Source organism: Pagrus major, chromosome 12, assembly GCF_040436345.1.
Source record: "Pagrus major chromosome 12, Pma_NU_1.0".
Taxonomy (NCBI): Eukaryota; Metazoa; Chordata; class Actinopteri; order Spariformes; family Sparidae; genus Pagrus; species Pagrus major.
In genome coordinates this window covers 25,916,309-25,940,242 of record NC_133226.1, presented here as the reverse complement: position 1 = coordinate 25,940,242, position 23,934 = coordinate 25,916,309, and the positions used below count along the sequence as shown (strand labels likewise).

Sequence of the window (23,934 nt, the reverse complement as noted above, 5' to 3'; positions counted from 1 at the left end):
CCTTGAATGAGATTTGCAGACGACGTACACAATTAGCAGCTAAGCTAAGCCACAGTCAACCGGCCATGGACGATTCATTGCACATTTATATCGACGCACATCGATGTACTCGCACCTCAGTCCTGCTTTTGATTTCGATGACTGAAACTGAAAGCTAATTTCAATTCGATTTTCCGGTTTAGAATCGAAATCACGACACCCTTAATATGGATCATATATTTTTTCTTATATATCCTCTGTGGCTTCACAACACAGACACTACATCACATAACAAAACATTTCACATGAAAACACACCGGTGGACTGGCTGAATTTCAAGCTGTGGTTTTGAGCTGTTCGGTCTGGATCGAGTGTCTCCTCAGCAGCATCCTCCTCGTCAGCTCTTTGGGGTGCCCAGGAGGAGCAGAGGGAAGGAAACCTTTGAGGCCGGGCTCAGAACCGCTTCCAGCGCTGGAGCCGAGGTTATAAACATTAAGGACGGGGTTGTGGGTGGAGTTGAGGGTCAGAGGTGGTAGAGATCTCGGCCTGGCCTGGGAGCTGTGGTCCAACAAGAAGGCTCCAGACCCTCTGCGCTCAAACCCAGACAGCACTCTCCTGCTCGGGCCTGACATCGACGATGATTCCCTCGAGCCCAGTGTGCTGGAGCAGCGTAAGGGTGCCAGCTTCTTGCCATCTGTTGGGTCTCTTGGTGTCTGCTGGGACTCTTCACGGAGAGTCTGGATGTCTAGAGCTAGCTGGGGCTCAGAGTTGTAGATGTCTGCGCCAAGCTTGCGCCTCTGGATGATGCTGTGAAGGCTCGACGAGGCCATGCTGTGAAGAGGAGTGCCAAGACTTTTGCCACCAGAAAAGGAGGAAGAGGAGGTGATTGAATCTGTCCCAAGGTTTACAGAATGGAGGTTAGGGTGGGAGGCAGAGTGGGGTGACTGGAGACCTGGTAACGACATCTTCTGTCCTGCATGTTTGGCACTTTCATTCTTTCCCTCTATTCCTTTCTCTCTCGCCAATCTTCCTTCATACCATTTGAAGCTGTCAGTTGAATTTATGCTGTCTTCATCCAGTTTGGTAATTCTGAAGGGAAGTTCCTCAGCTTGGTTGTTGTTTTCTGAAGATGAGCCTGCATGAGGATGCTGCATGAGCAGAGACGATGGGATCTTTAGCCAGGGCTCAGAGTTCAACCTCAGGAGGGGCTGCTGAAGTCCGCACGCCGCCGGTTGGCCGAACCTCTGAAACCGTGATGGGGAACACGGGTGGGAGCTCACTCCACCGGACTGGGCTTCTTTAAAGGAGAAGACAGGCTTTGGGGGACACAAGGACGAGGACGTGCACTGGGGGGAAGTGATGAGCTGGATTTCAGAGGGTGACGCCGGAGCTGCTGATGCCGTTTTGTCCGTCTGACCAACAGGACTAAGGGGAGGCATGCTGAGGTACTGCTTGGCTTGCAGTTTGCCACATGGGAATTTGTCCGTCGTTATGATGATCACCTCTTTCCCTTTAGCCTTGCATGTGTCGAGCAGCAGCTTCAGAACCTTCCAGTCTCCAGCCATGACCGCGTAGACCAGCGCCGATGTCCCGGACTGATCTTCTAGGCTAATGTCTGCTCCGCTAGCCAGGAGCAGTGACACCACCTCAGGGCCGGCCTGTTCCCGACAGGCGTGCATCAGCGCAGAGCGCCCTTCCTTGTCCTGGATGTTGGGGTCCGCTCCTTTCTCCAGAAGAAACTGGACCAGCTTGACCCGGCTGGCGCTCTGGGCATCGATATGCTGGGTCCTGCAGGCCACCATCAGGGGAGTCTGGCCTTGGCTGTCACTCTCGTTGATGTAAGCGCCTCCCTCCAGGAGAAGCCGTGTGAGTCGCAGGCGACGGAGGAATACTGCTTTTAGCAAGGGGTTACCTGAATCCATCGCTACCCCGGGATTACTGCCTTCCCCCTCCATCTCTTCTGGTCCCAGATGGCGGTTTTAGAGATTTAGTAGGACAGGTTTCTGTGGAAAATAACAAAAGGACTTTTTAAATTAAAGAAAATATAATTTCTGAAACAGACACACATGCATTCTCAGGTCAAACACACTTGATCATTCCTTTTTTTCCCCATGTTTACTCAATTTAAGCCTACATCCTGCGGTGGCTGGTTGTTGGATATCTGCGTTAGAGTTTGACGAAGGAATTTTTTACTTGGCTCGGCTCGTGGGTGGAGGGAAGCCAAAGTCCTCATAGTAATGAATGAACAACAACAACATGATGATGATGGTGCTAAAAATAAAAAACAGGACAAATCAAATAATAATGAAATGGTTCTGAACCCCTCAGGAACGAGCTGTGATGTGTTAGAGACAGAAACTTTGTTGCTAGCTAGGACGAGCTAGCTGAGGATCACTTGTTTGGTGCCAGCCGGTAACTTGGCTACATAAGTTAGTTTGTGCTGTGCCAGAGCCATTTTGACTTGGATGTATTCATGGTAATGAAGCACCTGGTCACTGGCTAGCATGTGCTTGGTGATGGTGGCTACGTCTCCATCACTTCATGGTCTTTCTTTGTTGACTTGCAAGGACAGGCCTTCTGTTAGCACAAATAGGATATAGCATGCAAGTAGCAGACGCCCAGATGTTTGTCACGGACTGTCCCAATTTCAAACTAGGTGTCATGAGTCCCAACAAATATCTGTAAGGAGGTAGACAGGAAGGTGGTGGCTTTATTACAAGCCAACAAGGAAGCCAAACAGCTGACCACAGTTCAAATCACACCGCTGGATATTTTTAAGGACATTTCTTGGCGAACAAAACAGGTATTTTAAACCAAAGCATGATGTTTTTCTAACCCTAACTAAGTGGTTTTTGTACATCAACCTAAACGAAGCATAAGCACGGCGTTATGAGGAGAGAGAGGTAGAAAATTCAACCTAAACAAATGTAAAACAACATATCTGTGGTTTTGCAGGAACATACTTATGTAACTTTTATTCTGGTTATTGGTTTAATTATGGCCCCCTTTTACCACGAATGGCCCCAAATCCCAGCAGGAGCCAATCTCATGTGCCATTTATCCACTTTATCCCTCTTCCCTTTATTTCACTCTTTGATATATTTATTTATGATGCATTGGTTTAATATTTCCTGCTTGTACGTCCTTCTACATCTGCCTCATACACACAAAATCACAAAATGTCCATTACAAAAATAAAAAAATAATCTTTTGATTCAAGTGCTCTGTAACATTTTTCTGTTCTCAGATTAAAAATATGCTCCTTGTTTCTTTTTCTTAACCAGTTCATCTGCTCGTATGTGAAACATGTGGTTTCAGGGTTGAGAAAAGCAGAACATATAACTCTCTTGTCTTTTTGTGCTTGCATATAGGATCCATTGAGCGTTTTTTCTTTTCATTCGCTCGTCCTCCGCAGCACCAGCAGAGGCAGCCACTTTCTATCAGCCTTTGTACTGTTTGTCCTTGCCTCTCTCTATTAGAGCAGATAAGGTGGCGGTTACCAGTGTCTCAGACAGTAACATAACATTTTCCCGTGTGAGTCACAGCCCATGAAACTGAAACACTGGCAGGGACTTACATCTAGAAAAAGGACAGGCATTATGTTGTATGTTGCAACGGTATGCAAAATAGCAGCAGGCCCATAAACGTCTGCTGCAGCAAACCATAATGGAGCCGTAATGACAGTAAATGACACACTGAAGCATCATGAGACGGGTTAGACGCGTCTGATAAAAACACATCTTCTGAGACTCAGTGTGACGGAAAAAAAGCTGCCAGCTGCACAGAAAAATACGATATAATGATAAAATAATGACAATAATCTGTGAGTCTAATGAAAAATGACACAAATAGATCAGGTGAGCTGCACAACACCGTCATGAAATACTGTCAACAGCCATAAAAAAACAAGTTTTTAGATATAACATGTTCTATAAATCAGGCTGTGAATGATGCATGGACAAACATCTCTGTAAAAACCAAAGGTGGGAAGTAGCAAAGTACAAAATACTTTGTTACTGTACTGAAGAAGATGTTTCAGGTATCTGTACTTTGCTTGAGTATCTCTTTGACTTCTCCTCTCTACATCTGAACACAAATATCTGAACTTTCTCCTCCTCACAGCTTCAAAACAGGCTCGTTACTTTAGTTTGATGCATTTGAGGTGAATTATGGATTATTTTTTATTTGGCGTCATCGCACGCCGCCTTCCCAACATCACAAATATCATTTCAGACGTGAGAAGACGTAAACAGACAGAGAGGGAGGCTGGAATGGGAAGAAAAGGCGTGTTAGTGTCTCGTATCTGCAGAGATTTTCTTATTTTCTCACTTTGTTGCTGCTCGGGACGCTTTACCAACCCAAAATGTGGCTATTTGACGTCCTGGGAATGAGACTCAACCATCAACTATCTTTGTGGTGCGTTCAGGAACAGCTGGGACAAATCCTACTGACTCTACCTTTAACTTTAATAGTCTTTGAGTTATATTAATATGACGTGAGCTTCAGTTAGCTTTGACCACAAATGTCCTTCAGACGGAGACTTTTTACTCTGATACTCTGAGTACATTTCAGAGCCTGTACTCTATTACTTTTACTGGTGTAAACAAGTTGAATCAGTACTTCTATTTTTACCAGAGTCTGTTTTTACATGAGTAATCTGTACTTCTACTGGAGTAATTTGTGTTTCCACCTGTCGTGTCTGTCCTTAAACACATCACGTCTATATGTTAGTTCATACGTGTGTTTATGTTCTCGTGTCGCTCTCATTCTGCACCATGCAAACGGAAATCGCGTGACGACGAGCGCCCGACATCGTTCAGCATGTATTAATAGCGCGTGTTGCTATTAGCGATGCTCCAGTTTTCCACATGGTAATAAATCAATACACTGCTTTTTAAGGAGAAACCTGTAGTCCACCACTTTTTAATCAAGTCTGGTGATATTTTATATTTTATCATTAAATAATAATAATGATAAAAGAAAAACAATATGTAAATTAATCCGCTACTAAAAATGGTCCCCAATATGCACTATTTCCTGCTGTTTGAATAAAATTTAAGCGTCATTAATGAGTAGCCACACCCACCAGTGATGTCACAATGTGCTGAGTACACGTCTACATCACTGAAGCAGAGTGAGTTAAAGTTAAACCACTAGAGGTCAGAATAAACAAGACTTTCAGAGGGGGAAATAAATTATTTTAAAGCATTTCACATACATGAATGTAGTTATATTTAAAGGACTACAGTGTGAATGTGATTTAGCTTCACACCTGCAGGAAACAAATCAAGCAGAGGTCGAGATCATTACGTCACTGAATCTTGCAGCATGTGGTGTCAGCTGTGTGGGACAGAAACAGTGGTTACTACACTTCCCATAATGCAACTTGATAGTGTCTTTGTTGTTGAATCCTTCAAGACAAAGCTGAGATAATCATCATGACATCATCAGGGTTATTTTGTCAGACTTGACAGACGTCCTCCCTCCCTCCTTGTTCCATGCGTTTCATTTCCTGTTTTATTTTGAAATACTCTCCTCTCCTCTACATTCAGTCACTTTACTTCTTCCTTTGTGTTTTCCCACCTTTTTGATTGTCTCTCCTGCCCTCATTAGTGTCACCTGTCCCTCGTTAGCTCTTCATACTAAATATATTTGCTCTCTGTTACTCTCTCAGTGCCAGTTTGTCTTCGTAGCGTGTCTCTAATCCTTCTATTTCTGGCTTATTTTGCTTTGTTTTCCTGAACTTTTCCCTGTTATTTTTTAGACTTTTGATTCTTGCCTGCTTCCTGTTTTGCCTGTAAGCCTTTTGTTTCCTGCCTTTTTACACCAGAATCATTGAACTTCACCAGCTCCACCTCTGCAGTCTGCAGCTGGGTCCTATCCGCTTTTAGCTTAGCCGCTACGGTGAAGATTTGAGTCTTTTCAAATCATTTTGGGAGCCATTTTATATTGTTTTAAAATAAGTCCCCATTTACTTCAGGTGTTTAGGAGAATGTTGCGACTCTTTTTTTGCTGTGAAGCTCCAGAAATGTTTTGTGGACGTCGAAACTTCACCTGACTTTCCATCAGCGTGAAGGTGAGTAGATAACGACTGGATTTTCACGTTCTTGGTGAACTGTTCCTTTAAGCATACGACCCACAGACATCAGCAGAGTCTTGGTGTCTTCACCTCCAGATGTTCTGTCACATTTTCCTCGTGTCCAGTTTGATGCACTGGTTCTGAGACGAGCAGACGACATGTTTTCTGTCTCCTGCTTCTTCATCCTGCTGCTGCTGCCGTCAGCAGTGACATCAACCACCGAACACGACCGAGCTCTTAGCGGCCGCACACACACGTCTGAGACAAAACACCACCTGCACCATGTTTGACAGACGAGGTGGAGGTGGTATCCATTTAATCACGCTGTTCCTTTTTCTGGTCGAGGCTTTCATCTTTCCATCACTGCTGCTCGGGTCAATCACTGAGTCATTAAAACATTTTGGTACAGAACTGGACGGGTTTCTTATTGTTACCACAACTCTCATGTTGTGATGGTGTTTTTCTTCTGTTGATGGTCAACATTTTCAGAATATCTCAACATTTACTCGATGGATTGGCCCAATACTTGGTACAGATATTCAGAGACTTCAGTGAAACCCTGACTTTTCCTTTTACCTTTCAAGTCAGATGGATTTGCGACATGATCACGTGATCTTGCCGGGCTATGAGGAACTACTGGCAGCTACAAGCGTAGTTTACAACCAGCGAGAGAAGTGACCGTCCGTTTGAAAACAACGATGGCTGCTCCTCGTGAGGTTAGCGTAGCATCAGTTATATCAGAACTAGAGTTTGTTTCATTGAGGGAAGCGTGAAGAAAAGCATGGGCGGCTTTTCTACATGGTTTTTCTTTGATTTACCAACTGGCTCCACTGATGATCTGATTGGTTGAAGTTAGCCTGCGATTGACAGTCAAAGACAAATGGTTCACCAAAATGGGAGGAGAGACACAGGTTTATTACTGTTGGAGCATAGAGCTATTCAACATGCTAACTGCTAATTATTAGGTTGTCATTTTGAGCAATTTGCAAGTAAAACCTCACAGACCTGTGAGCGTGGCTGTCGACTTGTTCACACATCTAATCAGTAAAGGTTTTTTTTAAAGTATCCGTCTTTCTTCTGTGGTTTACTGAGTCTCTCATCAGCACGTTCAAACTGTCTTTTTATTATTTAGATCCTTAAAGTGACGACGAGGAGCCTTCAGTTTTTGCTGACTCTGGCCCCTGATGACGACAAAGTCAACTTTGTTTTAGCGCCGTGCCACCGGACTACAGAGCAGCTGTGAGACTCCTCAGTTCCTCCTCAACGCTCCAACATTAAAAAATGTTTTTGCTTTTATGAACCCGGCGACGGGCAGTAAGAATAAACATGATGACCACTGAACTGTTCTCTCGTTTGCTGATGCAGGTCATATACAGGCATCGTTAATTGAATTAAGTTAAGTTTCTTGGAGACATTTACATTAACAAGTATTAATATCACAAAAACAAACAAGATGGAAGTTTAATAGGCCCTTTATTATTATTGTTGTTTATTGTTATTACTGATGTAGTATTTTAATATGTGAAGTAATTATAAATAAGGCATTTAAAAAGTACAATATTTAGCAACGGGCAGCATTAAATGTTAAAACTTGGGTAACGTACCGCAGCATTGTACCTGATTTCATTACTTAAATTTATTCACATTTTTTAGCTTCATTGGTGTCGACATTTCTTCAGTCGTCATGTTGGGAAACACCTGAAATCAGCTCAGGAATTAATCTATTCTTACTGTTCGGTACATTAACTAACAATAACACACACACATCCAGCTGTACTTTGGGTTATTGTCTCCTAACACTGAATAAAAAGGGCCACATGCCCCACACTGTTCACCTGAAACCCTCAGATTGAAGCTGAGCGTCTGCACATTCACCACATGCTCACGTATGACAGTATATTGCAGTGTTTCTCCTGCAGATCGAGGACAGAAAACTCCACTTCACCTGAACAGGCTCAGCTCAACACTCATCCTCTGTAAGAGCCCACTAACACCACTGCCAGTGTGTGCGTGCGTGTGTGTGTGCACATATGCATGTGTGTGTCAAAGCTGTGTAACACACTTTCAACGAGACGTTGTGTGTTCGTCAGGAATGATTTTAAAAATGCAGGATGATTTCTTTAAACCATCACAAAGCTGCTGTATGTTTTAGAATCCTCAACCAGATTCTGTGAAAAGGTCACGAGAGGAAGACATGAAGTTGAGGATACATTTCTGTGTGTGTGTTTGTGTGTGTGTGCGTGTGTTACTACTCACCAACCTGTGATCAGTCCTCTCTTGCAGACATTTACTCTCCTGTTGCAGAGCTGCGACTGACGTCCTCTGTGACCAGGCAGCGCTCGGTTGAAGTCAGCGGAGGGAGGAGCTGCAGCAGTCAAGGTTTTTCAGATTGTGTTTGCTCCTCAGACAAAGTGTGATGAGTGAGTGAGTGAGTGCGAGTGTGAGAGAGAGTGATGCTGGCTTGTCGTCAGGCAGGTCTAAGAAATGGTTAATCCAGCAGCAGCAGCAGCAGCAGCAGCTCTGGAGAGTTAGAGCAGGAGAGGTTGACAGAGATGAACACACACAAGGTGAAGCTCTATAGCAACACACAGCATGTCTGACTTGTCTTTTTCATTAAAGGACGTCTGATTCAGCAAACGGGCCCCCGTTAGTTGTCACACTGCCGTTTTTTTTTTTTTTTACAGGAGTTTTTCTTTAGTTACGCGCTCAGAAAGAAGGAGAATTATTTTGTCCACCTTTATCAATGACATCTCCATGACAACCATTAAGGAGGCCGAGTGACGGCACATGTTGTAATTGTGCGAGAGGAACTGTTCTGTGTGTGTGTGTGTGTGTGTGTGTGTGTGTGTGTGTGTGTGTGTGTTGAGCATGTACATGATTTAATTATATCAAAATAAGGAGAATGTTTGAATCAGTTTTTGATCGGTTTATCCATATGACCTTTTTAAAATATCACAATTTTAAAATCTCCTTTAAAAAAAAATCAAATTATGATATTTTTTGACCAAATACCTCAATATCAATATTGTGGGGACGATTATTGGAGCAGAAATATTAACACGCTGAGTATTCTGATAAATAATCATCAGTAATGCGTCGGTAACGGTCTGTTAAGTTCAGAAAATGACATCACTTTACTGTAATGCAGCTTTTAAAACCAGTAAAAAGACAACGCTTATGTTCGTATCATCATATATCGATATCCAAAATCGAATCTTTTTAAAATTGATCGTGCAGCTCAGCCCAAACTGAACGTACCAGAAGATGAAAAACAAAATGCTCTGCTGCAGGATTTGTAATATAAAAAAAAAAAACACTGTTCTTTGTGTTCTCTGCCCAGACTGTTACCACCCCAGCTGTTAATTGTCCAGACCGTGGTGCAGGGTTTCCATCACTTTTCTGTAGCCATAGAAACACTCTGACTTCACAGAGCAGCTCATAAATCCTCCTCCGCCGCCACCAGATGTCAGCGTCACACAACAGTTGACCATCATCTGCAATGAGCTTTAGTTTTTGACCCCAGTCTGTCAAACTGAAGCAGCCTCAGTCCTCCTTCATGAAGGTTTTAATGGTCAGTTTTTATTGAACCTCTTTGAAAGAGGTGTTGCATTAACTGTACCATCATTTTGGGAGGATTTAGGTGTTTGTGTTGTCGAACTGTGTTGTGTTACAGGTGTTTCTATTATTTCGTCAACCCTATTTAAAGAATTGGCAGAAAACGTCGACTTTAAGTATTTTGATTACGTGTACTGTTGATTTTCCATCTAATCTATGTTCAATGAGCTTTTTTTCTATCACACTGTATATTTTAAAAGTTGGACTAATAATTTTAAGTTGTTAAAACTTTTTAGATCCTACAACTTAAATTTTATAGTCTACTTTACTTGGTAAATTTGAGGTAATCGGTTACTTTTAAGTGAAGTCCCTTTGAGTCAATGTAATGTTTGTTTTATTACAGGAAACAAGAATAACTATGTAAACACTGTACTTTCAAATACTTGAATAATAAACACTTGAAAAACACATAATGTTTTAGTAACTTAAAGTAAAGCTCCCCACTATGTTTAATGTAATAATTGAATAAACACACACGGTTTATGAACGAGTCTGCATTAATTAAAACTAATCAGGTATTTTAATTTATTCACTTTGACTCAACGAGATAGAAAACGTTGATTTTAAACGTGACACTTCATGTTTAATTCAGATAAGTTATCTCAAGGGAATAAAAGTTTACTTTATTTCCATTTTCTGTCGTAATTTCTACTTTTGCTCTGTGATATTTCAGAGGGGAAATATTTAAACTTTTTACTCCAGGAGCTGTAGTTATTGGTTACTTTTCATTCCCAGATCAACACAAATATACTTTTATTTCATCTTCACATTTTAACGCAGGCTGTTTGAGCAGAGGGAATTTACTTTATAAGGTTAAAAAGGTCTTTATAGAGCGGTTTGTTCTGATCATTCAGTCGAAAAAGTCTGTTCTTATGGAGTTGACATCTTCTGATTCATGTAATAATAAAAAGAGATACCTAAAATCCCCTCTGTCCAAACCGTTGAGTCTAATATGACTATACAGACAAAATGAAACAAGAACATTGAGCCTGGACTCGTCCAACGTCCAAGGCCGTTTTCTCAGACTCTGAGTCAGAAATCTCCTCTTTTTAATTTATTTTTTATTTCATTTAACCTTTTATTGAGATTCAGAATCTCTTTCACAGGGGAGTCCAGGCCCAGGCAGCATTAAAAGGAACAAACATTATAATGTTTACATAAAAGAAACAAGCCGCTGACTATAAACATCCACAAATCAAGACAATGAATTCACCAGTGTTCAGTGACAGGACATGGGGACTTACACACACACCAGACTTTCCAGTTTTATTCCCATCGATATCCTGAAGGTTTTTACAGAGGGGTTTCTTCACACGTCATTCATAGCCTGATTTATAAAACGTTTTATTAATAAAAACACAAAATCCCCTCTGTAAAAACAAGTATTAAGTACATATTAAACATAATATCAGAAGTACCTATTTGTCTAGTAGTTGTATAAGGATGTAAATACTTCTCCTGCATGTCGTCCAGCTTTATAAGGGTTACGTCTGGGTGAAGGTCTCGTTCTTTATTATCACAGTTTCTATTCCTATTTTGTTTCATATTCAAGGCTTCTTGGGGGAGCAGCTGCTTTTCTTTGTCACACTGTCGAATGAGTAACACATGCAGTTAATAATCCGTCTGCCAGGTCTTTATTTCAGGAGAGGCTCCTCTGTGGAGAGACCTGCCGGCTCGGTTCAGCTCTGCAGTGTTCGAGTCCTGAATGTGAAGCAGAGCGAGCGGCCATTACCTGCTCTGCCTCTGCCCTGTTCAGATGGAAATCAGCACTGTGCACAAGTACTCTCAGCTGGAAACAGGAGACACCCACGGGACTGTATGTTTAGCCATCATGACTAACCAGGCACCTGCTTGGTTTGTCCTCTTAGGAGAAGAACACACTTTAGTTTTTGTATTTAGAGATCACGCTGTTATAGATGCAGAGCTCAGATATTAAAGGTCTAAAACCTGAAGAGTTTCTTCATAATATTAACCGTCTTTACCTGAGAGACCGAAGCGTCTTCTCACATGTGAACGCCTGTTTCTGCTCAGACGCTCTGCCGTCTGTTCATTTATTAAGATATTCATGCAGACACACATTTGAAATAGCAATTTCTTCTAACTTGATGCTGATTCATAGAAATAAAAGGAACAGTTCACCCAAAAATGTAACTTCAGTCATCATTTCCTCAAGTTGATGGACAAAACATTTCATTTCGTCGTCCACAAAACATTTCTGGAGCTTCACAGCGAAACAGAGCTGCAGCGTTCTGCTAAACACCTGAAGCAGCTGCAGACTTTTAAGAACGAATACCACACAGCAAAGATAAAATACTAAAATAATACTAAAAATAAAAGTCCTGCATCAAAGATGTCGCTAGTAAAAATGTGTAATTACAATCGGGATGTTCTTGAAGTATAAAAGTAAAATTACTTGATCCCTGTCACTGTTATACTACAATACATGATCTCATCATTTCTCATGCTTTCATATGAAAACAGGATTTTACTGAAAGTAACTAAGTACATTTACACGTGTACTTTACTTGAGTTTACGATTTTCAGGTACTTTACTTCCAGTATTCTGCTGATACTTCTGCTCCAGTTCAGAGGCGAATATTGTACTTTCTACTCCACTGTGGTACAAATATTTGAGAACATCAGTTATCAGTTGATTCATTCATTGTATTAATGAGACTTTATTGATCTCCATTTCTTTACCTTTAGACCTACAGCGAGGAACAAGGACAACAAGAGCTGAACAAATGCTCCTGTGTAAGTACTTTAAGAGCCTTTCATGTGTTCACAATAAGACTCTGATTCTGATATTCACTAACTGAACTGTTGCTGTGTGTTTTTAGGGGTTTCCTGTCTGCAGATGTTTGGATCAGCCTTGGCCTGCTGCCTTCTTGGCACCAACATCAGACGAGCCTGGACCGGACCTCACCTGTAACGCTGGCAGCTTCACTCACCACAAAACATCCTGAGGTGGGTGGTGATAGGAAGACTTTTATTTTTGTCCTTGTCAGTGAATTTAATGATTTTTCTTCAGGCTGCTGCTTTGACAGACTTTACAGAAGATCTAAAAACAAAACACAGAAGACAACAAGAACATTTCTCAGAGATATATTTGTCATGTTGTACAAGAATAGTCCAGATAAATCACAAAAAATATATATTTTCAGACGCAGCTGATAAACACTGTATTTTTTAATAATAAAGCTGAATATTATGATCTATATCGTGCACGACAGCAGAGTAAACTACACGACAGCTCGTGATCAGTAATGTCCGCTGGTTCATGTGCAGCAGTCATCGTGGCAGACACACTGTGATAGTAATCCTCTGTAATCCTTTGCTGGCTATATCTACAGATGAGAGTGCTGTTATTAAAGCCCCTTATGTCTCCACCCAAGACCACCCACTGTCCCACATCACCCGCTCACCGTCAAATAAAACTGTTCATGCCGTTGCTCCGGCTGATCACACTGGAGTCTGGATAAATACTGAAAGAGAGCTTCACAGATCTACCAGTGAACATCATCCACACTGAACACTTTAAAGCTGCGCTAATTGATATTTTTATATTAAAGGTACACTATGCAGGATGTTCCTGAAAAAAGCAGTTGACTCATATGAAAGTAATCTCCCTGTATCATCACTTCTGACCGACTAGAAGTGTGTGGCGGTGTCTGCAGAGATCCTTCCTGCTGCTGCTCCTTTCTTTTTATTGTCTTTCGCTGTGTTCGAGATGTTTCTGGGCGCCACCGATTCTGGAGAAAGATCGTTCTGGGTCGGTGGCTGCCACAGGTTTTTATCACCTCTGCTCAGTTTTGAACCTAAATGTAAGACCCGGGTGAACACGCTAAATTCTGATGTATTTCCCGTTGCGCGAAGTGACGATGCGTTATCAGCATCTGGAGGTGTTGGTGCGTAAATAAGGAAGGACTTTGAGATATCTATCTATTGTTGTTTGGTGTTGTTCCTTGTTCCTGCCGCTTTTGTGACGTACAACGTAACGCTTCAGATAAAAATCTAAGATGGGCTGCCTGCGGGAAGTGGGAATGGAGTTAGGGTTGACCCGCATTTCATAAAACCTGTGTAGACCTGCTAATGTTGGTGGAAAAGCAGCGATAGCATGCCTTTAATGATAAGTCCAACAACTATTTGTGATGTGAAATGTGTTGCTCGCAGTGACGAGTCCGGAGCACAGGACATTCATCCTCACCGGAGTTATTTTAACTAACGTAGTGAAGTGATAGTAAAAGTAGTATTATTGTTGTCGCCTCTGTTGCACAGACAACTGGACCATTTACGTTTTCCTCAGAGACACAAACAACAACACGGCACAAAATGTGAGTTTATTCACATTTAGTCTCAGAACAAACGGATCGCCAGTTGACCTTCCTTTTCTCGGTCAACATGGCGTAAAATCTATGCAGCCCATCACCGGTATGTACGGATACATATGAGGTGACGTACGTATGAGAGGATGAAATGACCATATGGTGGATCCACTGTTTTACAGACGCTTCCTTCACCATGTTAGCTGATGGGAAGTCTTTTTTTTTAACCATTAAGCGGTTCGGCCACAACGAAAACTGACTTCAAAGCCTGGCGCTCGTCCGGGAGGCCTGGTCGGCACAAGATGGACTACAAATCATATTTAGTGGACTAAAATTAAAAAGAAGAATAAAATCAAAATGCTCAAGCGAAGTATTTGTTATATGCTGTTTTAATGACAGTCGGAGGAACGATTGATGCTTAACATGTTGTCAAACTGTGAGCTGAAAAACTGTGTGTGTGTGTGTGTGTGTGGTGATGCAACGTGTCCTTGTCCTCTGCTCTAACCCCACAGGGATTGTTCCTCTCTGCTGCTCCTCCCCGTGCAGCTCCGCTCATGATATTAAGCTGCAATGAGACTTTTTCATTTGTCAGCTTTTCCTCCGTTTGCCTGCGGACATCAGCTTCGGCCTCTGAAGCTTTGGAAGTGATCGGACGCGACAGGATGAGGTTAATCTACCTCGGCGGTTAATGGGCCAGCTCAACAGGACGCCGTAGTTACCTGTTTACATACAAGACTCTGGATCTCTAGATGATTGAGTCATTTATTGACAGACAATTAATTATTTTGATGAAAATCAGTTTAAAAACAAAATCGATGCAGCAGATCCAGAGATATCACCTTTTCTTTCCACACATTCTTCTTAGTTTTCAAACCCTGGTGCCTACGTTACCCACAATGCAGCTCAGCCACTGAGTGACATCACTGGAGGTAATTTATCAGATTACATGCAGCTTCATCTGGAGCCACAAAATCCTCCCTAGACCTGTTAACACACTTTAATGTGGGAAATTAGTGGAGTTACCCTTTAAATGCAGTACTTGAGTAAAAGTACTTTGTTACATTCTATCACCGGACAAAAATTGTACTCAAGTAAAGTACAAGCACATCAGATACGTACTTGAGTACGAGACTTAAGTTACATGTATTTAGTTACATTCCAGCACTGGGAAAAAAATACTTAAGTACAACGCACCTCAGATACGTACGTAAGAACTTGAGTAAATGTACTTAGTTACATTGTTTCATTGGAAAAATGAAATCTTCAAGTAAACTAGAATTATCTCAAAATCGTACTTAAGTAGAGTAATTGAGTAGATGTACATTGTTACATTTCATCAGCGGAAAATAAAACACAAAATACCTCAAGCAAGTACCTCAAAACACAAAGTACAAGCACCTTAGACGTGTACTTGAGTAAATGTAATGTGTTACCTTCCGGCAGTGTCAGCAGCCGTCAGCCAGACTTCATCACAGTGATACTTGAGTAAATGTACTCAGTTACATCAGTCAGACTTCATCACAGTAGACTGACACTGTAGTTGAGTAAAAGTACTCAGTTACATCAGCCAGACTTCATCACAGTGACAGTCAGCAGATTAGAGACTCGTCTGTGTCACTTTGTGTCTGTTGATGGTGTCTCTCTGTGCTGCATGACGTCCACAGGCTGCTGAACTGTTGCATGTTTCAGAACCGACCACAGCCGGACCTTGACCTGACCCTGAGGGGTGGGGGGGGGGGAGCGGGGGGGTCACAGGGAGTCTCTGAGGGTTTAATACCCCCCTCCCTCTCTACTACCCCCCCTCCCTCTCTACTACCCCCCCTCCCTCTCTACTACTCCCCCCGGACAACCAATCAGCCGCCAGATCATGTACAGTATGAAACAGAAGTGAAAGGCAAACTCTGTGGCAGCTTAGCTCCAAAACACACACACACACACACACACACACACACACAACATCTGTCTCCACACACGCACACGCACACACACACACACACACACACACACACACACGCTGTCTACTAAAGCACAACAACATCTGTTGTTTCAGGCTGAACGACGGTTTCAGAAGAAACATCGTCTTCTGAAGCGAAACGCCAGCTGACAGAAATAGAAACTTCTGCTTTTGTCCAAGTACATGTACTCAAGTACTGTACTTAAGTACCAGTCTGAGGTACTTGTACTCTAATACTTGAATATTTCCATTTTCTGCTGATGTTACTAAGTACATTTACTTCAGTACTATATCAGTTTACTGTGGTGAAGTCCAACCGACTGCTGCTGACGCTGGAAGGTAACACGGTACATTTACTCAAGTACACACCTAAGGTGCTTGTACTTTGAGGTACTTGCTTGAGGTATTTTGTGTTTTGTTTTGTGTTGCTTGAGTATTTTTTTTTTCCAGTTCTGGAATGTAACTAAGTACATGTATCTTCAGTACTGTACTCAAGTACACATCTGATGTGCTTGTACTTTACTTGAGTATTGTTTTTTTCTAGTGATGGACTGAAACTAGTACTATACTTAAGTACATTTTTGAGGTACTTGTACTGTGCTTGAGTTTTTCATTTTCAGATACTTTATTCTTCCTAATGACGTCACTGTGGTGGAGGCAGTTAAAGGGGAACTCCACTAATTTTACACATTAAATAATGAGGCTGAAGACATCTGAGGGCTTCGGGACGCTGATCACATGTTTCACCATTTTACTGATCAAACAACTGATCGATTAATCGAGAAGACGATCGACAGATTAACTGACGATGAGAATAATCGCTGGCTGCAGCCTGTAACTGAGACACTGAGTCTTTATTGATCCTGTATTGATTATTTGACTGTTTAAACTAAAATGAATCATATTGTAAAGGTGAGTTTGTTTAAGACGGATTTTTAAAAAGAGAAGCTGTCCAGTAAATGAGGTTAACGGACTGAAGCGCACCTGTCCAGCTGTGATTGGATCCGTGATCAACTTTTGGCCCCTTCACGCGCTCCTGCGCACCTGCACAGGGCGTTTCTAGCGGCGCGGCGCGGCGCGGCACGGCGCGTCACGGCGCGGCGCAGCGGGCTGCAGCGACCTGTCTCTTTAAGTTGGTGTCAAAGCCGATTACCGCTGATCTCCGTCGTGATTCTGTTTTCACCGTCTGTTCCCTCAGTCTATTTTTGTTTTGCGCAGCTGACGGGACGAGACGCGCTCTCGTTTTTTAACGGGGAGGGGGGGAATAAAAAAAAAAAAAAAACGCGGGTCGGTGAGTCGTCGCCAAAGTTTGGAGCATGGAGACGCCGTGAAGCGTTTCCCCGCGGCTCTGCTCGGTAGGACCAGCCCGCATTAAAAGCCCCCCGATCCGAGTGTGATGCGCGCTGCGCCGCGGACACTCCAACTTTTTCTACCATGGTAAGCCTGGATTACTCCTCCTGCACACGGACACATTAACCGCTCTCTCTCCACCTCTCTCTCTGCTGCGCCCGGTGAGGTGAGGTGATGCCCCGGGCTGCTGCGTGAAGTTGGCACCGACATAAAAAAAACAAAAAAAAAACAACAACCCGGGTGAACGTAAGATGCAGAAGGGCGTGCGGTACAATGAGGGCCACGCTCTGTATCTGTCGGTGGTGGCGCGTAAAGAGGGCGCCAAGCGCGGCTTCCTGAGCAAGAAGACCACGGAGAACAGCCGCTGGACCGAGAAGTACTTCGCCCTCTACCAGAACGTGCTCTTCTACTTCGAGAACGACCAGAGCACGAGGCCCTCCGGGATTTACCTGCTGGAGGGATGCACGTGCGAGCGGGCACCGGCGCCCAAGGTGTCCGCCATCAGCAAGGAGCCCATGGAGAAACAGCAGGTGGGTCAGCTGGACTGGGAGAGGAGAGGAGAGGAGGAGGGGACCAGTTAGACCAGTTCAGAGTTAAAGGACGGAGGCTGATGAGGAGTTTTTAATGTTTCAGCTTTCATTTCTGACTTTGTTTCACCTTTTAAACAGTCTTTACTCCACATCTTCCCTCAACTCAGCTGCAGGTCTGACTTCTTTTATCAGTTTGACAAAGATTAAAGCTGCCAGGAGCCCAAAAATGCAGGAAAAATGAAATAAAGCCTCCAAAATGTGCAAATTATCACTCAAAATATAATTATAGATCAGTTCAGGGTTATAAAAGATATAGTTTCACTGTTTTATGCACAAAAATACAGCAATGTTTTAAAGCAAATATAACAAAAACAGACTAGTGTTGTAAATTTAACAAAGTGTAAAGCTGCCAGGAGCCAAAATACAAGAAAAAAGACACAGGTGAATATAAAAATGGATAAATCTTTTGTGATAATCACTCAAAATATAATTGTAAAACAGTTGGAGGTTATAAAAAATATTGTTTCACTGTTTTTACACACAATTACAGCAGAAAAATGTAAGAAATACAACTATTTTAATGTTTTCATGCAAGAAAAATGACAGATGTGCCCATAAAAATGTACAAATCTTTAGTGATAATCACTTATAGATCATTTCAAGGTTGTTTTTACTGTTTATACACAAATACAGTAGAAAAATTCAAGAAAGATCTGTAACTGGCAACTATTTTAATGTTTTCAAGCAAAAATGACAAAAAAAAAGACTAATTTTGTCAGTTTAGTGAAATACAAAGCTGCCAGGAGCCCAAAATACAAGAAAAACAGCAGATGTAATCAAAAAAATGTACAAATCTTTACTGATAATCACTCAAAATACAATTGTAAAACAGAAAAATGTAAGAATTACAACTATAATACCATCTGTTTACATGTAAAGTGATTTATCACAGTTTGTTTTAGTGCCTTTTTCATTAAAAGTCCACATTATGTAAAAAAAAATGTAAAATATGAAAATAATTCACAGTTTAAGTAAAAGTTTTTTATCCTCTACAGATAAAAAGTAAATGAGACGCTGAGTGAACGCCAGCTTCTCTGTTCATGATATAAATAAACACGTTTTATAGATAAAACGGATGGAAAGAGGAACTGCAGAGCACTTTGTGACTGAAATACGGTTCAAACCAGATGTGAAATGATTTAGTCGACTGAAGGAACAATAACCGACTTATGAGGCAGTTTTCAAGCAAAACAGAGAAAAAATGACTCAATTAGTGGATTAAATCAGCTTTCGTCAGCTCGTCTGTACACGATTTATTTATAAATGAAGTTTATTTATCGTAAAACACGCTCGCTGTATGAAAAGAGGAAGTCAGACCGTCTGTTTCGGTCGAGAGCCGGAGCTGAATTGATAATTAATCAGCTGGTGAGTCGACAAACAAACAACGACTGTTTTCAGTCCGGTCACGTTTGTGTTTGTTGTCTGTTCGTCGCACGAAACAAGATATTCAGCAGGTGTCGTGCTGGACTGAGAGAAACAACTTAATCAATAATGGAAAAATATGATAATTGTATTGATTTTTCTCTCAGTTAATCATTTGGTTCATGAACTGTCTGAAAACAAAGACTATTTTGCCTGATAAACCGTCTAAAAACGCACATTTTATGAAGTTTATTATTAAAGAGGATGAGGAAAACCAGAACATATTCACATTTGAGAGGCTGGGATCAGTGGATGTTTAAGGTTTCTGCTTAAAAATAACTTTTAAATAACGTTTACTGTTTAATTATCGGTCTATCGATAAATAATCAAATTTTTTCAGCTCCAAAAACAACAACACAGCATCTCACGGCCGTCGTTGTCAGACTTCTCTTCTGAAACGTGCATCATAGTCTCCCCGTGTCGTGATGAAGAGCCTGCAGACTATTCATAGTTTTAACCACAAACAGAATTATCCCTTTTTATAAAAATATATTAGCTCTGTGAAAGCTAAAAGCTAATTATAAATGACCCATATTCCTGTTTGTGCGGCTGCGGGGCCTGAAGATGTTTCCTCCCCATCAGCAGCTGGTCTCATGTAGAGACGCAGTTAAAGGCTCTTTTTGTTTTTACACGTTCGATCCGGTTTATTTGCCGTTTCTGATCGACACGCAGGTCGATTACTCAGTCTTGACTTCACACATGTTGGAGTGTCTTCACAGCTTCAGTGTTGTAACAGTGAATCTGCTCCGGTACGGTGAGAATCTGACGTGATGATCGTTGTAGCTACATTTTCTCTCTCTGTCAGCATTATTGCAAGTTTTGCTCTCATGTTTTGGCATTTCTGTTGCAAAGTAAGGGACCGTGTGAAGGTTATTGGTGAGGAGAGGATGTCAGGAGGAGAGAGGAGGTGGTGGGTCAGAGGACGTTGTTTTATGTTTCTATCCTGAAGTTATCAGGTGATTTGTTGATATTTAGCAGGAGGGATGAAATATTATAGATCCAAGACGAAACTGGCAGGATTCAGAGAACAAAAACTAAACTTTTATATAAGATATTGTCTTTCCTGTGCTCTCAGTTCAGACTTGACTGGGTATGTTTGCTCTGTGTGATGCTCTTTGTCGAGTTTTGGCACTTTTACTTACAGCTACAGATTTTGAGCCTGTGGGAAGAATTAACAAGTAAATTTTGATTTGATCGATTTGTTCCTCCTTTACGTTCAAACATAGTTAAATCCATCTCAGACAATGTAGCCGCTGTGAAGTCTAGAAAAGCTGTGATCGTCATCAAATCGAAGGTGTCTACCATCTTCTTTTCAGGCTAATCGTAGAGATCAGAGTATTTAATGTCCCTCTACTGCTGTTTCCATACTTCACAAAGCCTCAGTGACTAACAGATCCACCCCACCTGAACGCACCGACAGAGCGATGAAGCCAACTTAGTCACATAGCTCTTCCCTCGGTGACGTACTGTAAAAACAAATGCAACTTGACTTGTCACTAGCGGCACGGCAGGCGAGGAGCTTGTGCCAAAAGTGCATTATTGTGTTTTAATTATGCAAACGTAGAGATCTAAACACATATAAATAACTCACAACCCTCCACAGGACTGTCCCCTGAGAGAAGAGGCAAACTTTGAGCTGGTTTAAACCAAAATCACCAAATTGTTTATACCTGCTAATGATCTTTAACTTCTAAACATCCTGTTAAAAGTCCTCCTCTCTGCTGTAAACCCGTGAACTCCCCGTCTCAGCTGATTATTTATCTTTGCAGTCTTGTGTTGTGTTTGTCTAACAGCTCACCTGTGTGTGAACCCTGTTGTCGAACGTAAAGGTCGCAGGATGCAGAGCAGGACACAACGACGTAATCTGGCATTGACACTTTCACACACTTGCAGGGAGCAGTGAGCGTGAGCTCTATGAGAGCTGCAACCGATGATTGTTTTAATAATCAGTTACTTTTTCTGATAAATTGATTATTGTTTGGGTTGTCAAATGTCAGAAAATGCTTCCCAGCAGTCGAAGCCCTCAAATTGTGTGGGGTTTTTTTTACTGGACCTTTTATGTGTTTTGTCACTTTACCTGAATACTTCAAAAGCCTCCTTCACCTTCTTTGAGATGCTTAGCAGACACAGTTTGATGAACTGAACTGAACGTTCAGTGAGAGGACGGGGCTGTGAGCTGCGACCCTGCAGTGTGACAGCCTGGCATTAGAGCCACGGGGGGTCTGTTGCACTGTGGCCTCCGTTTACTGCTCGCTGCCGTCAACACTGCCTGTGGAAACCAGACCGGATGGACCGCCAGGCTGCGGTCGACACCCTCCAGAGTCGACAATTAATAAGACTGAGGGGTCGGGGTGCGATGGAGAGGAACTAGTTCAGAGCCTGAAGTGTTTGTCATCGTCTTAAACGAAAAGCTGCACTTGAACGCACCACGTGGCCAACAAGCTTATATTTTTGACACCACTCTCGCTAATACAGCTGTTCCTAAAGGGGAATATGTCTGATAAAAAGTTGAAAATGTCACTGGTGAAGAGGCAGAGGGGACATTAAGAGAAGCTGCACTAGATGGTTATAATCATGGGTACTGCAGGGACAGATTCAAGGGGCTTTCCCTTTATTTTTACACTGATGGCTTGCTTGCGCAGCCAATCAGAGTGATTTCTCTTGTTCATTCGAAGTCCTCAATCGGCCTCCGGTTCCAGTAGATCCGCGGACGCTCACTGACGGCCCTGACGATGCCCGACAGCCGACCATCGGCCTGCTGTGTCGGAGCCTTTAAAGTGTAAACATACAGCTTTTCAACTTTCATCCCTCCCAGTGTTTCTCTGTGGCTCTGTTGGCACCGGCGTCGCTAACACGGCACTAGCAACATGGCTACAGATGGCAGCCTGGCTACTGTCCAAAGCAAAAAACACAACCCCAAAGCACAAACACAACCCCTGCTCGCCTAAGTGTAAAGACAGCCCGTTTATTAATAGGTTGGCAGGTTTTCTTTCTCACTGATCTTGCAGAAAGAATGGCGGGTTTGAAGCGTCCCGAGTCCCAGTGGTGAGAGGAAACGCATGTCAACGTGGGAACAGACTTTGACACAACACCGGAGCGCTCTCCATCTTGTTCTACCTCAGTTTCTATCACTCTCCTCCTCACCTTCCTTTTCTTCTGGAGTTGTTCCACTGTTATCTGAGGATAGTGACCGGGGAAAACAATACCTCTTCCTGTTTTGGTTGTGCAGTGGCAGACGTGCTTCCTTTGTGCCGTAATCTGAACTTTTATTTTTGTGGGGAAAATCGACTGAATAGCATAAAAGTGAGGTTTATAGGGAACTGATCTGTGCATGTTTCTCCAGTCGTCACACTGACATCAGTGTTTACACATGTTGAGTGGAGGTGACATCGTGTCGTGGTCCTTCATGTGTGGAGATGCAGTCTAACATCTAACGTCCAGACGACAACAAACAGCATTCATGACACAAACAGTGTTTGATGTCGGTCTGATGAAGGCCGCTCTGTGATTTTGACTTGAGTCTGATGCCGACGTTTTAATGGAGCGACATTAAAGTCAAACAAACATCAGAGAGCATCAAAGCACTCGGCCGCAGATGATAACTGGGATCATTTGATGTCCACTCTCTGCAGATACTCTGGCAGCAACATTAATTATTCACTCGGCTCAGAACGATCCTGTTCATTAACATGACTGTGATCAGCGTATTGATCTAAACATGCTGAATATGCCTTTGTGCTCTTTGTTCTCGGTCTCATCCTCTCAAAGTTGCTCTTATTGTTTATCACTTTTATAAGATGCGTTATTAGTTATGGAAGCAAATCTACATCTACGTGTGCATCAGCGAGTGACGACGAGGCTCCAGCTGGGCGGCTCGTGTTTACCCAGTGAACACATTGTTTGTAACACCCCCCTTCATTAGATTAGTCTAAGATGAGTTAAATAGAGTATTAAATATGAACAACAGTGTGAGATAATAAAATCCACTGCTGTGATTTATTGCCTAATGAACTGGAAACATAAGCCCGGCTGAAAGCCGATGTTACTCATTGAGGCGATTATCGTCTTTGTGCGTCCGCTTGTATCGTGTTGTTTGTTGTTGTTGTTGTTGTTGTTTAGAGTCAAACAACTTCCTGATTTGTAGCTTATAAGAGAAATGAACTGTGCACAAATCGCTCGTTAATCTTTTCATCCTCAGACACGAAGCACCTTTTCAGTTTAGTTCAGGTCTGATGATGATGATGATGATGATGATGATGATGATGATGATGAGGGTAAATTCATCGCTCTTGTTGCACAGATCTGTTTGAAGAGTTATCCCTAATGATTTTAACATTTACTGACGTCAAGACAGCTGTGCACAACTTCAGACAAGTACAGTTTAGGATCCAGAAATGATTTTATCATCAATTTGAAGATTAAATCCCGTTAGTGGGTTTTTGTCCAGTGTGAAAGGGGCGTACGTTACCTCTCCACAGGGACTTTTGGAGTTGGTGTCTTTAGCATTTTTTTTTTGTTGTTATTTTTTATTGTAATTGTATAAAAAAAAAGTATAAACGTGTGCAGTTGACTCTGGAAAAAAAACAATTATATGAAAGATGATAAAGAAAACTTTGCTAT

General features: G+C 42.1%; 2 protein-coding genes and 1 long non-coding RNA gene across 3 annotated transcripts in view; 2 read left to right on the top strand and 1 right to left on the bottom strand.

Moving 5' to 3' along the window:
- Positions 1-314: 314 nt before the first annotated feature.
- Positions 315-1,934, bottom strand: ankrd34ba (ankyrin repeat domain 34Ba). Its single transcript, XM_073477366.1, has one exon. It carries the CDS (start codon positions 1,932-1,934, stop codon positions 315-317), a length of 1,620 nt encoding a protein of 539 aa, XP_073333467.1.
- Positions 1,935-5,687: 3,753 nt separating this feature from the next.
- On the top strand, positions 5,688-7,378 carry LOC141005555 (uncharacterized). Its single transcript, XR_012179880.1, has 3 exons — positions 5,688-5,883; positions 5,960-6,055; positions 7,191-7,378. It is a non-coding gene; the product is annotated as an uncharacterized lncRNA (long non-coding RNA).
- Positions 7,379-17,153: 9,775 nt separating this feature from the next.
- rasgrf2a (Ras protein-specific guanine nucleotide-releasing factor 2a) overlaps positions 17,154-23,934 on the top strand; it is a 30,097-nt gene continuing 23,316 nt past the window's right edge. The window contains exon 1 of the mRNA XM_073477837.1: positions 17,154-17,832. Coding sequence (XP_073333938.1) covers positions 17,554-17,832 — 279 coding nt within the window. The 5' untranslated portion in view covers positions 17,154-17,553. The remainder of the gene's footprint in view (positions 17,833-23,934) is intronic.